At 45.3% G+C, this 16,417-nt stretch overlaps 1 protein-coding gene across 1 annotated transcript in view; it reads left to right on the top strand.

Annotated features, from left to right (window-relative positions):
- CLSTN1 (calsyntenin 1) overlaps positions 1-16,417 on the top strand; it is a 62,080-nt gene that overhangs the window by 29,204 nt on the left and 16,459 nt on the right. Inside the window, exons 3-6 of the mRNA XM_077130839.1 lie at positions 749-871; positions 11,164-11,193; positions 12,383-12,578; positions 14,957-15,165. Coding sequence (XP_076986954.1) covers positions 749-871; positions 11,164-11,193; positions 12,383-12,578; positions 14,957-15,165 — 558 coding nt within the window. The remainder of the gene's footprint in view (positions 1-748; positions 872-11,163; positions 11,194-12,382; positions 12,579-14,956; positions 15,166-16,417) is intronic.

Genomic DNA, 16,417 nt, shown 5'->3' on the forward strand with positions numbered 1-16,417 from the left:
TTATTTTAACATTTGTTCCCCCTATTATTTATTTTTATTCCATATGTTCTACTCGTCTGTTGACAAGTAGATAAAAGGAGCATCAGACACAAGGTTTTCACAACCACACAGTCACATTGTGAAAGCTGTATCATTATTCAGTCATCCTCAAGAAGCATGCCCTGTCATCATCCAAGGTGTACGTATCGTTGTCCTTTCATCACCACAGTCAATTCTTGAACATTTTCATGACTCCAAAACAAAATGGGTATTCTTAAACATTGTATGTTTTAAGTAGGATTTTCTAGAAATTCCGTGTTTTATATTCAGTTCTTTATATTCATAATTTTATATTCATAACTTTTGTCCATTTTGAATCTTTGTTTCTAATGTCAATTTTGAACAATAAGGTGATGTCTACTGTTAGAGAAATGATATCCTATTTTTCTTTGGAACCTTTTTGTGATAGTTTGAGTTTGCTTATAACCATCAGTCTTCTTTCTTTCAGTTTTCAGGGCAACTTATTTCTTACTTCTGTTTGCTTCATGGCCTTGACAATTTCTACATTATTTACTTCCATATTTAGTGTTTCAGCCCATTTGGGTCTTGATACCAAACTGCAACAAAAATACCAGCGTTCCCTTCCAGACTAACTTAACACGAGTTTTATTTTAACCTAAGCGGACAGATTTTGTCTTCAAAGGAGTTCGAGTTCGCAGTAATTCTGACCTTGCACATGTTCTTTCTTCCCTCTCCCCCCTTTTAACAGTTAACAAGCATAAGCCGTGGCTCGAGCCCACGTACCATGGCATCGTCACGGAGAACGACAACAGGGTGCTGCTCGACCCCCCGCTCGTCGCCCTGGACAAGGATGCGCCGCTGCGCTTCGCAGGTACTGAAGTGGCGCTTAGCCGCTGCGCAGACATGGACCGGGCAAGCACCTCATGCCCCCATTTGTATTTCTGAGTCTTTCTGCAGACGTCTTGACAGCAAAGGCTTACTTGTGGCTCCTCTGCACCAGAATTTTTCCTTTTAATTTTAATACTTGAGATACCTGATCAAAACAAAACAAACAAGAAACCAAACAACTTGTTCTTATAGTTAAAAAACAGAATATTTCATTGCATCATTAAAATCCTGGCCTTGATGTAGCCAGGCAGACAGCGTGTGGTTTGGGGCCTCTTGGTCCCAAACTCTCGGCGTGCACTGAGAGCCTGGGGATGGTGTGAAGGTGCAGACCCGCCTGTGGCGGGGCTGGTGGGGGGGGCCCGGGAGTCTGCATTTCCAACCCGCTCCCACTGTGTTCGGGGAACTGGGCGTTGCCGGCTCACTGGTTGACTTGCGCTACCAAGATTTCAGTGACCCGAAAAGTCCTCGCTTGAAAAAGTGGAGCAGTCCCTATAGACGAGTTCTCTGGGCTTAGGTTTTATGGCTAATAAATTTTTAACTTGGGTTGCTTTGTAAGACAGTAATACCTAAGTCTTTATAGAGACAAATCTCTAGGATTTGCTTTAGAGCTTTTCATAACATAATGACCTTTACTGTGCTAAAATGCAATAGTACTTTCCACATCAAAACTGTTCTTGCTTCATGTCAAGTGTGCATAGCTGTTTTCTCAGCTGATGAAGGAATGTGCTGTTTAACTCTCTCTGCCTCAGGTTTGGAGTCGACATTGTAAACTTAATTTTTAGAGAGTAGTTTTTGCATGATATTTTTCCAGGATAAAATTTCCCATAATAAAGAGTATGTTCTGTTTGCTTAGGGGACAAATAAGAAAATTGGATTAACTTGTACAAATAGTAGCATATGTTAATTTTCCTGTAGTTTGAAGGAAATGAATGTGGGACAGTTTCTGAGGAGCTATTTGAAAAAGGCATTTGTACTTCATTCTGTTCAAGTGTCACATCCCGTTTTCAGAAACGTAATCTGAGAATCAGTTTGTGCTGTTTGACTGTGAGGGAGACAGATCCTTTCAAGTTAGTTTTCCTTGTTTATTTATTTGTAGGAAAAATTCCAAATAGAGGACAGCAGAGGGGGCATCGTGTGCTGTGAGCCCAAACATCCATTTATCTAGTAGCTAGGTGATTTGGTGTGTCCTTGTTTTCCAGATTTAAAATCGATTTTAGCAGTGTGCGGTGGTTTTCTCTGTACTGATGGAGTGTTGAGTGTTCACGCACATGTATGTGCTTAGAGGTACGCATCGCCCATGTGCACACCCATGTGGCCGTTGTATGCGGTTCCTCCTTAGCAGTGTGATGTTCAGTCCTGTACAGAGATCACTTTAGTAGGATTGTCAGCCTTATGTTTTTGAGTGGACTTATATACAGTTTTGACATTTTGTGCATTTTAAGGAGTCATAAGAGTCAGTAGTTCTTTATTTATTATTTATTCTCTATGGCCTTTCTTTTTTTTTCAATCTACTAAATTTATTTTAACATTTGTTTCCCCTGTTTATTTATTTTTAATCCAAATGTTTTACTCATCTGTCAATAAGAGATAAAAGGAGCATCAGACACAAGGTTTCATGATCACACAGTCACATTGCGAAAGCTCTATCATTATACAGTCATCATCAAGAAGCATGGCTACTGGAACACAGTTCTGCATTTTCAGGCAGTTCCCTCCAGCTTCTCCATTACACCTTAACTGAAAAGGTGATATCTATTTAATATGTAAGAATAACCTCCAGGATGACCTCTTGACTCTGTTTGGAATCTCTCAACCATTGACACTTTATCTTGTCTCATTTTGCTCTTCCCCCTTTTGGTCAAGAAGGTTTTCTCAATCCCTTGATGCTGAGTCTTAGCTCATTTTAGGATTTCTGTCCCACGTTGCCAGAAAGGTCCACACCCCTGGGAGTCATGTCCCACGCAGAGATGGGGAGGGCATTGAGTTTGCTTGTCATGTTGTCTATGGCTTTTCTTAACCAATATGAAATGTCTTCCTGGTGGGAAGACAAAACCAGCATTGACATAGAGTTAACTAGAGACACTAGGGGCTTCATAAGTCAGTGCTGAGAAATGTAGTGCATAGTACCTCCTGGAGTTCAAAACAAGGAAAAGATGATGTGGGCTAAGATAGCAAGGAAGTGATTTCATAAGTCACGATTTGAGCTTGCATAAAAAAAAAGGTGGGTACAATTTGAGCAGGCAGTGAAAGTGGAGGGAAAGGTGGGAACAAAAGGGGGGACCCTGTTCAGGGAGCAGGCAGATGGTTAAACTCATGTGATGTGTGGCACGGAGGAGTAAAAGGGCAAATGTGACCTTGGGACCAAGTGGTTTCCGGTGCCTAAGTGAATAGATGTGATGTTATTTTGCATGTGGTTTTCTAGTACTGCATCCAAGTCACCTGGGCAGATTCCCATGCCCTTTTCTCATCTGACTGAACTTATACCTCGGAGCCTAAGAAGTCTCTACCTAGCCATCCACGTTTAGAAACCACTCATAGGTGAGTTTTCTCAAAGTGCATTCTGCAATAGAACTATCTGGCAATGCACATTAGAAAACACAGAATACTGGGTTCCTCCCCAGTGCCGCTAAATCAGACTTTCTGGGGATGGGGCTTGGGAAACTGTGGCCTTAGCACACTTCCCAGGAGATTCTTATTGCAATGAATTTGAGAACCACTGGTATAGTCAGTGTGGAGCTAGTGAGGATATAATCCCTGGGGGACATGTGCTGTTGTTGCATTTATGGTATCTTGAAAAACTACTGATCAGAACCTCAAGCAAGCTTGCCACAGAAACTGGCTTCGACCCGTTCGCAAGAAAGCCACTGTCACCAAAGATAAGGAGCAGCCTGGATGTCCAGCTGGCGAGCATGGGCACTGGCCGAGTAGAGCAGAGAGAAGGGGGTTAGGTATGAGAGCTGGATTAGCAGGGGCTGTGGGCTGGGTGCTTGTTGCTCATATTTCCCCTTCTTAATAGCCCCCTCAGCTCTTTCCCACAGGGAACAGATCGGCAGGTCTGTGACCTGTTCCCCACCTCCTCCCACCCAGTACGTGCCTGACCCAGGCTAGGCTGACCAGATGTTCCCTCCTTGGAATCCGAACCTCGTGCAGAGGGACAGCGCTGCTAAGAGGAGGAGATGTTCTGTTCCATCTCAGTAGCGGTGAGCCCCGCACAGACTGTTTTGCTCTGGGGCTGTGGGTGTGGTTCTTGGTCTGCTGTTTGGGCTGTTTCTGAGGCCTTTTCTCTGCCTTGTCAATCCCATGAGTTCCCAAAAGCTTCCCAGTGAATTCCCATTGCCTGAGCTACCTAGAATGGGTTTCTGTCGCTTGCAACCAAAGAGCCTTAGCTGTTAGGGCCGCATGAGCCCTGGAAGGAGAGCAGGATACCCTTGCGAGGTAGGAGCTAGGGATACTCTTCGGGTAGGCTCTGGAGATGCTCACCTCATTACTGGAAGAGAAGTGTAGTTTGAGCTCTACTCAGATTTGGAAGAGGACTTAGAACTCGGGGCCAGCCTGACGCTGAGGTTCGTCAAATGAGGAAAGAAGGAGGGCTAAGCACTGCTTCCAGCCCTTTGGACCTCAAGAAGTTAAATCTGTTCTTTATTGGGCTCATCCACTTTTATCTTTTTGTGTTTTGCTCTTTAAAAATGCTTCAGTACGTTTGACCAGTATATGTGACTGTTTAGGTGGTCTTCAGGGAATGCCAAGGCAAAAAGAGAAGGGAGAAGTTAGGTCCATTCCTAGGCTCACGTATCTTCAGGGAAACCTGGGAGGGCATTTCTGTGTAGAGAGCAACCTGATGACAGCCAGGGGTAGGTAGGGTTATCAGGCAGTGGTACCTAGTCTGAAGTGAGTGGGGAGGGGACAGAAAGAAATAGAATGTTAGAGGTGATTTTGAGAGGTCCTTTCTTACAAAAAATCAAGAATGTGTTTGAGAGGAGGAGGAGGCTGAGTCTAGGATAGGCAACTGAGAACCCCAAGGGGTACAGGTGTCTGAAATATTTGTGTAAGAAGCATTGTAATGTCTGAGATTTGCTTTAAAATGTTCCAGCAGAAAAACAAACTAGCAAGTCAGAAATTGGCAGAGACAAATGAAACAAAGCCCTAAACACACCAGCCTTCTCCCAAGTCCCTCCCTCTTCCTCTGTGCCTTAGTTCCCTAAATGCACCATCAGTCAGAAGCCAGAGAGTTACTCCAGACCTTTCCCTCTCTCTCCTGCCTTGGTTTCAAAATCCTATCCTCTTACAAATCCCATATCTGTTTTCTACTGAAGCTGCTTTAGTCTAGCCTTCACCATATTGCATCAGAAATACTACAAGAGTTTTAACTTGTTTGTCACCCATTGCTTTGCTCCCATCGAATCCATCTTCTGCATTAAAATCAGTGCCATAAGGGGGTGGAAGTGTGGTTCAGTGTTAGAATTCTTGCCTGCATATGGGACACCTGGGTTAGATTCTTGGCCCATGCACTTCCCCCCAGAAACAACAAGCAAACAAACAAAAACCAAACACAAAAATTCCACAAGTGGTGCTGCAATAACAGGGTACTCACATGGAAAAAGAATGAAATGTGACCCCCACTATGCAGCATACAAAAAAAGTCAGTGCCATAGTGTGAATGAATAAACAAACTGCATGAAGTGGGTGTACTGGCCCTGCTCTGCTGATGGCCAAGGGGGCTCAGGCGGGACAGGTGTAGTTGTCACACAGCTGGTATGGGAGCCCAGGTCGGCCTGAGGGTGCTGTCCCTGCTATCCTGCTGCATTGAGGTACTACCTGGCAAGGTGGCTTCTAAGCCATGGTGGGCGAAAGGACCCAGCCTGGCCAGCAATTTAATAAGTACTCGTGGTGCATTTGAGGCACCACGTTCTGGTGGTAGCTAAAAAAGATAAGGTTTTGAAGAAAAGGTATGATTATACATTTTTGCTGTTCTCATTATAAATGAATCAAGTCTTTTAGAGAGCAGCCCTAAGATTTTTCCCCTCCTTAACAACTTGTAATATGGACACAAGTTCAAAGATGAGGTTCTAATTTCCATCCCCTATCTGAGCTTTCCTTCTGCAGTCTTTTCCAGCTTAGCAAAGGGCAGCTCCACCCTTAGAGTTTCCCCCTTGTCACCCAGGAGCAAATGCTGTTGGCCTTTCTCTGACTACCTCCCACCACCCCCTTTTGTAGCACCCTGGCTCTAGCACCCCATCTCTTTTTAATTTTTATTAATAAAACCAACATACAATATGAACATTCTTTTTTATCACATAGTTGTATATTCATCATCATGATCATTTCTTAGAACATTTGCATCAATTCAGAAAAAGAAAGAAAAAGAAAACAGAAAAAAATTCATACATACCATACCCCTTCCCCCTCCCTTTCATTGATCACTAGCATTTCAATCTACTAAATTTATTTTAACATTTCTTCCCCCTATTTATTTTAATCCATATGTTTTACTCATCTGTCCATAAGGTAGATAAAAGAAGCATTAGACACAAGGTTTTCACAATCACACAGTCACACTGCAAAAGCTGTATCATTATACAATCATTTTCAAGAAACATGGCTACTGGAACACAGCTCTACATTTTCACACAGTTCCCTCCAGTCTCTCTGTTACGTAATAACTAAAAAGGTGATATCTGTTTAATGCATAAGAATAACCTGCAGGGTAATCTCTCAACTCTGTTTGGAATCCCTCAACCACTGACACTTTATTTTGTCTCATTTCTCTCTCCCCCCTTTTGGTCGAGAAGGTTTTCTTACTCCCTTGGTGCTGAGTCCCAGCTCATTCTACGATTTCTGTACCACGTTGCCAGGACGGTTCACACCCCTGGGAGTCATGTCCCATGTAGACAGGGGAAGGGTGGTGAGTTTGCTTGCTGTGTTGGCTGGAGAGAGAGGCCATATCTGAGCAACAAAAGAGGTTCTCTTGGGGGTGACTCTTAGGCCTAATTTTAGGTAGGCTTAACCTATCCTTTGTGGGGTTAAGTTTCATATGAACAAACCCCAAGATTGGGGGCTCAGCCTATAGCTTTGGTTGTCTCCACTGCTTGTGAGAATATCAAGAATTCTCTACTTGGGGAAGTTGAATTTTCCCCCTTTCTCATCATTCCCCCAAGGGGACTTTAGCACCCCATCTCTTGCCTGGATACTCTCGTCCTCTGCTTCCCTTCTCTGTCTAGCAGCCAGATGGATCATTTCAGAATATAAACTGTATTATGTTATTTCTCTGCTCAGAACTCTCCTTCTCACTTGCAGGAAAAGCCTCAATTCTTGCTGTAACCTAAGGGACCCAGCACAGTGTGGTTTCATTTCCTCATCTGAAGTCGTCTTCTGTTCTCCCCTTTGCTTAGTTGCTTCAGTGACACAAGCATCCTTGTTACTAAACCACGTCTGCCTCAGGGCCTTTGCACTTGCGGTTCCTTCTCCTGTAACTGTTCCCCAGATGGCCTCATAGCTCATCAGGTCTCTACTCAAACAGTAGGTTATCAGTGAGGCCTTCCTAGAACACTTGAAGTATAAAACTGAAACACCCCTCTGCCTTCCAACACGCGACACCCTCCTTCCTTGATTTAGTGGTTGCCATAGTATTTATCATTATTGACAGACTATGCATATTTCCTTTTATATTTGTCTGAGTAAACAAGCACAATTACATGTAAACCAGAGTGTAGGCTCTCTAGAAGCAGGGCTTTGTTCTGTGTGCATGGTGCCTAAGGCACTTATTATTTGTTTACATCTTTGTTGGATCAATATGTGAGTGTTTCTTGGTAAAAGTAGGTAAAATCATAGTAATATATATATATTTTTTGAGTGCATGGTCCAGAAATCAAACCGGGTCTCTTGCAAGAAAGGTGAGCATTCTACCACTGAACCACCCGTGCACCCAAATCATAGTAATTTACAATGCTGTCTTTTGTTTTTATGAAACTTGGAATTCCTTACACTTTGAATGAGCAAAGTAAGATCTGAGAATATCTGGTGAGCTCTGGTTTTCGGTTGGTTGGCCCAAGAATTACTACTCATGACAAATTACTGATTTTCGCAGACATGGAGATGAGAGCAAGGACTTGTACAGTAGCATAAGCACGTCGCTCAAGGGCCCTCAAGGTAGATATGAAATAGATAAGGGGAATGGTTGTCTGCTGCCTTGAAGGTCCTGCCCCTGCTCGCTGCAGCCAAAAGGAAGATGTTAGGTCTCTTATGACCAATGGCAGGCAGCTCCTGCTCTTCCTGATGATGCCATCGTGATGCTGCCTGAATGGTGACTGCCCGTAATCCCTTACGTGGCTAAGCCTGTGGCTCGGGGCTCGCAGGCAAGCTCTCACCTAGACTGTCCTCTGTCAGACAAGTGCCAATGTCATCAACTCCAGTAATGGGAGACTGCCTCGTCGTTTCCTCCTGGAAACAGCAAACTCCGTCTTGGAAATGGAGACATTCCCTCTGAGTTAAAGCTGGGGTAGCGTGACTTATTCTTAAGTGTATTATGCTGTAATACTATATACAAAAGATTATAAACATGGCATAATGAATTTATGTATTCTGGGGAAAAGCTCCACATGTCTTGTGCCCAGCAATTTGAATTGTAGATGCATTAGAGCAGTGATTATCAAACTTTTTTCTGCAAAGATGTTGTAAGTACATTAGGCTTTGCAGGCCGTAAGGCCTGTTGCATTTAACCAGAGGTTCCCTGCAAGCTCTGTGCTAAACCCTACAGTTGTAACAAAGGAACAGCCATTGACAAATGGCAAAAATGGGCATGACTGTGTTCCAGTGAAACGTTATTGTGGACACTGAAATTTGAATTTCATATAATTTTCTTGTGTCACAAAATATTTAAAGGATAAAAACCATTCTTAGCATGCAGCCTGTACAAAAACCAGCAGCAAGCCCTATTTGGCTCTCGGGCCACAGTTTGCTGCCTGCTGTTCTTGAGCGTTGCTGACCATTGGAAATTGCTGCAGTCAGTCACGTCCTCCAGTTCAGTAGCCACTAGTCACGTGCAGCTGTTGAAACGGGGCTAGCATGACCTGCATTTTAAAATCTTATTTAATTTTCATATGAACTTTAAACAGTGCCATGGGGCTAGTGGCTGCAGTATCGAGCTAGCACATCTCCAGAGGGAATCTGTGCATGGGCAATGGGAGCTGTGGACAGACATTTCCTTAGAGCTGTGCTCATAAACAGCCCCAAACTGGAACTGCAGTGCTTTCCCACAGTGAAAGGTAGTAATAGTAAGGGTGAACATTTATTGAGTGGTTTCTTCATGCCAGGCAGTTTTTTTAAAAAACCATTTTAGCCAATTTTAAGCTTACAATTCAGTGGCAGTAAGTATATTCACAATATTGTATAACCATCGCCACTGTTCATTTCCAGAACCCCAAACAGAAACTCTATACCCATTAAACTATAGCTCCCAACCCCTCCCTGCCCCAGCCTCTGGTAACCCCTAATCTACTTTGTCTCTATGAATTTACTTATTCTAGATGCGTCATATAAGTGGAATTACGCAATATGTGTCCTTTTGTATCTATCTGGCTTATTTCACTTAACAAAATATCTTCAGGGCTCATCTGTGTTGTGGCATGTATCAGAATTTCATTCCTTTTTTTATGGCTGAATAATACTCCATTAAAGAAATAATCCCACATTTTGCTTATCCATTCCTCAATTGATGGACACTTGAGTTGCTTTCACGTTTTGGCGATTGTGAATAAGGCCTGTGAACATTGGTCTACAAAGATCTGTTTTATTCCTTTTTTCAGTTCTTTTGGGTCTATATCTAGGAGTGAAATTGCTGGGTCATATGGTAAATCTATATTTAAGTTTCTGAGAAACCACTAAACTTTTCCATAGTGGCCGTACTATTTTACATTCCTGTCTGAAATGTACAAGGTTCCGTTTTTTCCACATCCTCGCCAATACTTGTTTCCTGCCTTTGTTGTTGCTCCTGCTATTCTGGTGGGTGTGCAGTGGTATCTTATCATGGTTTTGATTTGCATTTCCCTGATAACTACTAATGTTGGGTATCTTTTCATGTGCTTCTATTGACCCTTCATATAACTTCTTTAGAGAACTATGTACTTAACTCCTTTGTGCATTTAAAAAATGGGTTGTTTGTCTTTTTGTTATTGAGTTGTAGGAGTTCTTTATATATTTAGGATGTTCATCCCTTATCAGATACATGTTTTCCAAATAGTCTCTCCCTTTCTGAGATCTAGCAGTGTTTTAATCACTTGACATGTGTTAACTCACTGGATTCTCACTACTGTATAGTTGTGAAAATGAATAGACCATAGAACATGCATCAACCAGGATGAATGAGTTTTAGATACACAAGATTGAATGAAAAAGCAGGTCACAAAAATTGCACATCATGAGCTACCATTTTTTTCAAACCTCAGAACAAGGAAAACGCAACAACAGCTTGCTCAGGGATATACAAACACAAGCAAAACCATTTAGAAAAGCAGGGGCGCCCAGGCCCTGTTACCCTTGCAGAGAGAAGGGAGGAGAGAAGGGTGCTGTCAGGAGGTCCCCGTGCATCTGGTGGGAGCAGCTGGCTCTGCTCCACACGCTGGGCTCTGGGTGCGGCGAGCTGGATCTGTTGATTTGGTTGAGCAATATTTTCATGTACTAAGAACAGGGATCCTTGTAGCATTGCAAGTTAGGATTTAGTCTGGTTTCAGTTCACATTTAACCAGTTGTTCCCTGAGAAGAGGGATTTATATTTCTGGCCTTGATTGAGCACTTCAGATTAGGAAACCTTTATTTATTCCGTTCAGGAACAAAGGGTTAAAACGTTTTGCTCCACATTTTTATTTCATTAAACCTGGTGATGAAGTGGTTGTTTCCAGAATCTAGCAGAGAGAATTTAGCTTGAAACTGAAAACCCAAAAATGGTAAAATAACCAATAGGTGAAATTATTAGCTATTATCGTAAAAAATGTTGATTTAAAAATCCTCATGATGCCTGAAGGTGTTATATAATTGTTTCAACTGTAAGCTAGTATAATTTCAGAATTACACAGTAGCTCCTGGTAAGTTGAATCCAAAGTAACATTTTGCTACTGAGGACCCAGTTTGCTGTAGCATTCCAGCAGTTGGCTCCTGAGCCCTTTGTTAAATTATGTGTCAAGCCTTTCTATGTAAAATGTGCACCTTTGACTTTTTTTTCTTGTTGTTCCGTTTTCATTCTTTTCTGTATTACTGACATGGGTTTATCTTTTTTCCCTTTAGAGAGTTTTGAGGTGACAGTCACCAAAGAAGGTGATAAAGGGTTCTTTCTATCCCTCTTATGAATATTAACCCACTAACTTTGTTTATAAAATTGGGAATCAGTCCTTAAACAGAAGAAACTGTCATGCTTTTTCCCCCCTATTTATTATCCTACTTTGTTTCTATTTTTAAATTTATTGATGGAAATTGTATGTAACCAAACCCTGGGTTAGAAATATCTGGAAATCAGACATCCATTTGAACTATATGGATAATACTATGCTTTTCTTTTTTTCTTCAGTCAAACTTAAGCTTGAAGAGAATTTTTGCTTCATAGCAATTTTCTACTAGTTGGAATTTTGGAAGTGTTCAGTCTTATTTTTCTATGAATGCATTTTATTGTTTTATATACACCTCAAAACATTTATACTTGTTCTCCCATGGCATAAATGCACCAATAGATCTTAACTCCTAATTGAGCTTATAAGCCAGCGTCCAGTGGCTGAGTTCTGAGGCAGGCTTCTCTTTCAGGTTTGCTAGGGTGAAATCCAAAATAAAGGAAAATCTAGCACCACCCCACCCCCCACAATAGAAACTGTCTCTTAATAGCAGATGATAGCTGTTGAAATGGATGCCTGAAAAGTTGGTATTTCTACCTTTCTCATTTTTAGTAGTTTGTTTTGATTCCCTAATTTTAGCCAGGCTCATTGCACAGGAAGACTTATTTCCTTTGACTTTTTTTTTTTTTTTTTGACAGAATTTCTGTAACTTTGGTGCTGAACCTATACCTCACGCTTCTTCCTCTCTCAACACTCGACTGTTGCCTTTTCTCTGGTCCAAATCAAAATAGCTGCCTGGCTTCCCCTGGTACTGGGGCAGCATCTCGGGGTACAGAGGCCGTGGCTGTTTGCTAACGGGGTCTCCTCTTACCCTAGAGCCATCTTAAGTGCTCCTGTGAAATGCCTGTCTATAGTTTCTCTTTCTCTCTTTTGTACTCCTGCATGAATGGATGCAAAGTAAACAAGTTGCTTGGAAAACCAGACTCTGCTTCTTTCTACTAAAGCCCTTGAACTCACCCACATTTAAGCACAGTGCCCTTGCTTTGTCCACAGACCCTCCAACCCCTGGCTGCCAAATTGTTGTCATTTATTTTCTTTGGGCATGGGAGGCTGGGGCAGAGGGTGATGTGCAAAAGGCCGGGGCGGCGGCAATCCTAACCTACTCTGCTTTGGCTCCCCAGGTGAGATTTGTGGATTTAAAATTCACGGGCAGAATGTCCCCTTTGACGCAGTGGTAATGGATAAATCCACTGGTGAGGGAATAATCCGCTCCAAGGAGAAACTGGACTGTGAACTGCAGAAAGACTACACATTCACCCTCCAGGCCTACGACTGCGGGAAGGGTCCCGATGGTGCCAACGCGAAAAAATCCCACAAGTAAGCTAGCCAGGCAGAGCGAAAACAGCAGCGCGCCCCATGAGCGTGTGCATGTGCGTGAAGAAACCGGTGGGGACCTGTGCCCCTGTGCCCAGCACTTTCTGTGCTTTTGAACTTTGTGGCAGAAGGTGGCTCCCAGTTGTCCACAATGAGATTGTCAACTCTTTGAGGGCAGGAATCACCCTTTTTGGGTTCCCCTCGTGAATGGCTCCTGGCAAGAGCCTGGCGCATGTTAGGTGTTGAAAAAAAATAAGTGAGTAAATAATTTTTTTCTACCAAATGCCCTGTTAAGAGAAACTGAGACTGTTGAGAATTCTAAAAGCCCACTTTTTCACGAGGAAGAATTTTTGTTGTTATATTTATCTTTCCCTGTAGATTCTAAGGGCATGAAATTAATGAGTGCTGCTGGCACTAGGCTGCCTTTCGCCCAGCCCCGGGTATGCTCTTTACTTCTGCCAGTTGAGAGCTGCTGGTGCAGTGGAGAGCACCTGGGCAGGACGTTGGATTTAGAATTCCAGTTCTCTCTTTGCCACTTCTTAGCCCTTTCACAGTAGAGAAATAATTTAGTTTTGTTGTGTCTTGGTTTCCATTTACACCAAGGGGTGGGGGTTGTAGATGAGACGATGTCACATAAACTGTTGAGAGGGCAGGCTCAGTAACCCAGGCATGTGCAGTCTCCCCGTGCGTGTGCGGGCTTCCCAAGCATGTACAGTCTCCCTGGGTGTGTGCAGTGTCCCTGGGTGTATGCAGTCTCCCCAGGCATGTGTGGGCTTCCTGGGCTGTGTTTGGGCCCCCCGGGCATGTGTGGGCTCCCCAGGCTATGCTGGCTCCCCCAGATGTGTGTGGACTCCTGGGCCTGTGTGGGCTCTCCCAGGCGTGTGTGGGCTCCCCAGGCTGTGTGCAGTCTCCGTGGGCGTGTGTCGGCTTCCCCAGGCGTGTGTGGGCTCCCCCAAGCATATGCAGGCTCCCTGGGCTGTGTGCAGGCTCCCCGGACCTGTGTGGACTCCCCCAGGCATGTGTGGGCTCCCCGGGCTGTGTGCGGGCTCCCCGGGCCTGTGCAGGCTACCCCAGGCTGTGTACAGGCTCCCTGGGCTGTGTGCCGGCTCCCCGGGCCTGTGCGGGCTCCCTAGGGTGTTTGTGGGTTCCCTGGGCTGTGTGCCGGCTCCCCGGGCCTGTGCAGGCTACCCCAGGCTGTGTACAGGCTCCCTGGGCTGTGTGCCGGCTCCCCGGGCCTGTGCGGGCTCCCCAGGGTGTTTGTGGGTTCCCTGGGCTGTGTGCTGGCTCCCCGGGCCTGTGCGGGCTCCCCAGGGTGTTTGTGGGTTCCCTGGGCTGTGCGGGTTCCCCTGGCTGTGCGCGGGCTCCCCGGGCCTGTGCAGACTACTCCCAGGCTGTGTGGGCTCCCTGGGCTGTGTGCGGGCTCCCCGGGCTGTGTGTGGGTTCCTAAGGGTGTTTGCGCATTCCCCGGGCCTGTGCAGGCTCCCCCAGGGACATGTGCAGGCCCCCCAGACTGCTGCAGGCTCCTGGCAAACCACTTCTTGTCATTCTTGTTTTCCCTGAAAAAGCATTTTGTTTTGATTGGGCACCTTATCTGATTCAGAAACATGCTCTGATTAACAGTCCTTGAAACGTAGGCGGTTTTCTGTATTTGTAGCCTGACCTGGTGACTCCTTGGTTTTCCTGACTAACCCAGCTGGACAGATGCCAAGGTTCAGAAAGTCCAGAAGCAGGCCCAGGTCCGCAGTGTAAATGATTCTTCCACCTGCCGCAGGTCCCCCCCCCTCCTGCTACTTCCAGATTAAATGGTCAGCGGCCCATCAGTGGGTGCTGGGATGGGAGGAGAGAGCATGTTGATTGACGGCCCCATCTAAAGAGTCAATGGGGGAGATAAATGTGCAGCCTGGGGGCAGTGAGGCTGAGGAACTGGCCCTGGGGGGCAGCACTTGCTTTAATTCCCATAAGCAAACTACCCTGTGCTTTCTCTATTCTTTACCCTTTCTTCCTTTGGCTGTAATTTTTTTTTGTGAATTTTACAACAAAATATATCTCCACTTTTAACTTTATGATCAGAGAGGGGCCTGTTGTTGAATAAGATATGTCTCCCCCGCCCCAGGCTCTGATATGGTATCACACATAGTCAAAGCAAATCCCGAGTCTCCTGGGGTGTATTTGCCAGCTGGCGTAGTCTCAGGACCCAGGAGAGCCACCCAAATTCCCTGCTTTAACTTTCCGTGGCACCCACTGCATTACGAATAGTTCATCACGTCATTTTCATCTTCTTTAGATTTGTAAAACAAGGCATTGGAAGAAGGAAATTTTAAAAACCGGGCAGGATTCTAGTGTCTGGGGGTAAAAGTTAGCGGCCGGTGTTCCCTCCCCAGAGCCACGGTGCACATCCAGGTGAACGATGTGAACGAGTTCGCGCCTGTGTTCAGGGAGCAGTCCTACAAGGCCAGCGCCCCCGAGGGCCAGCAGCCCACCCGCCTCCTGAGGGTGGAGGCCGTGGACGCTGACTGCTCCCCGCAGTTCAGCCAGATCTGCAGCTACGAGATCGTCACCCCAGATGTGCCGTTCACCATTGACAATGACGGTAAGGGCGAGGTGCCTGCACCCCTGGCCTGGGCGGCCCTTCCAGGCCCACCGGCTTTCACCCGAAGGTTCGCGGGGGCAAGTCAGCACCTCGACCCCAGACCTGTGTGCACGCACCCCTGTTTACATTTCTACCCTGCCTTCCTCCCTCCCCTGGTACCCTGAAAGCATGTGCTCCCTTATAAGGCACTCTTTCCCCCCAAAATTGAATAAAAAGCCCCCACTTCACCTGTTCTTATTTATTTATTTTTATCTTCACTCGCCATCAACCTGACTGTGAATAAGGCTCACCGTAGTCAATCCCTGCGATGCAATTCTGACATGAGCTACCTGGGGCTGGCCCAGCCTCACGTTGAGGCCATTCCCTGAGACCACCCCCACTTCAGATACTAGCTGCGGTTTTGGGGGGTTTCCACCTGCACTCCTGACTAGCTGGCTGCAATTTTAGGGGTTTCCACTGCCCACCTAAGGTTCAATAATTTGAAAGGATTAAATGTGTGATTATGGTTTTATTTCAACAACAAAAAAAAGAAGAAGCCAAGAGAAGGGACACCCGAGGGAGGTCTGGGTAGGTTTCCCAATGCAGGGCTTCTGTTCTCTCCCCGCGGAGTTGACACGTCATGACGCCTGTGCAATGATGTGGGGTACAAGCAGGGGGCTCCCCCAAGCTGTGGGGTTCCCACTGGGATCAGTGGTTGCTGGTTGGGCTCGGCCTCCAGCCCTTGCCCCACCCCCCCCTTCTTATGGGGCCCAAAGCCCCAACCCTCCAATCTCCTGGTTGACCTTTCTGGGGCGCGGCGTCCCCCCGCCCCACCATGGTCTTGTTAGCATAAGTCTCAGGTCCACATGAGGAAGGGCTCACAAAGACGCCCCATCGCCAGGAAGTTCCAGAAGTTGCTGCAGGTGCCAGGACAAAGGCCAGATCTCTTTTTGGAGGCCAAATTCTTTACTATGTATTTGTTTTTCTAGTTTTCATTAGATTTGAATCTTCAGTCTCATATTCCTACTAGGCCCATCACCATTGTTTATAATTGAACAGAATTAACTATTCTAGTGCTTAACTTTGTTATGAGGCCAGAACTTCCTAATGAGAATTGGTGCCTCCACCATAAACACACAGTCCGGCATCTGTTGTGGTCGTATGGACAGGGCAGACACTTTGTGAGAGCTCAGACACCTGCACCCATGCTTGAAAAGCAGATTGCTCTTCTAAATGGCGGGGCTCAGACATTTCTCTTTTTCTATAACAAGGT

The sequence above is a fragment of the Tamandua tetradactyla genome, chromosome 2, assembly GCF_023851605.1.
Source record: "Tamandua tetradactyla isolate mTamTet1 chromosome 2, mTamTet1.pri, whole genome shotgun sequence".
Classification (NCBI taxonomy): Eukaryota; Metazoa; Chordata; class Mammalia; order Pilosa; family Myrmecophagidae; genus Tamandua; species Tamandua tetradactyla.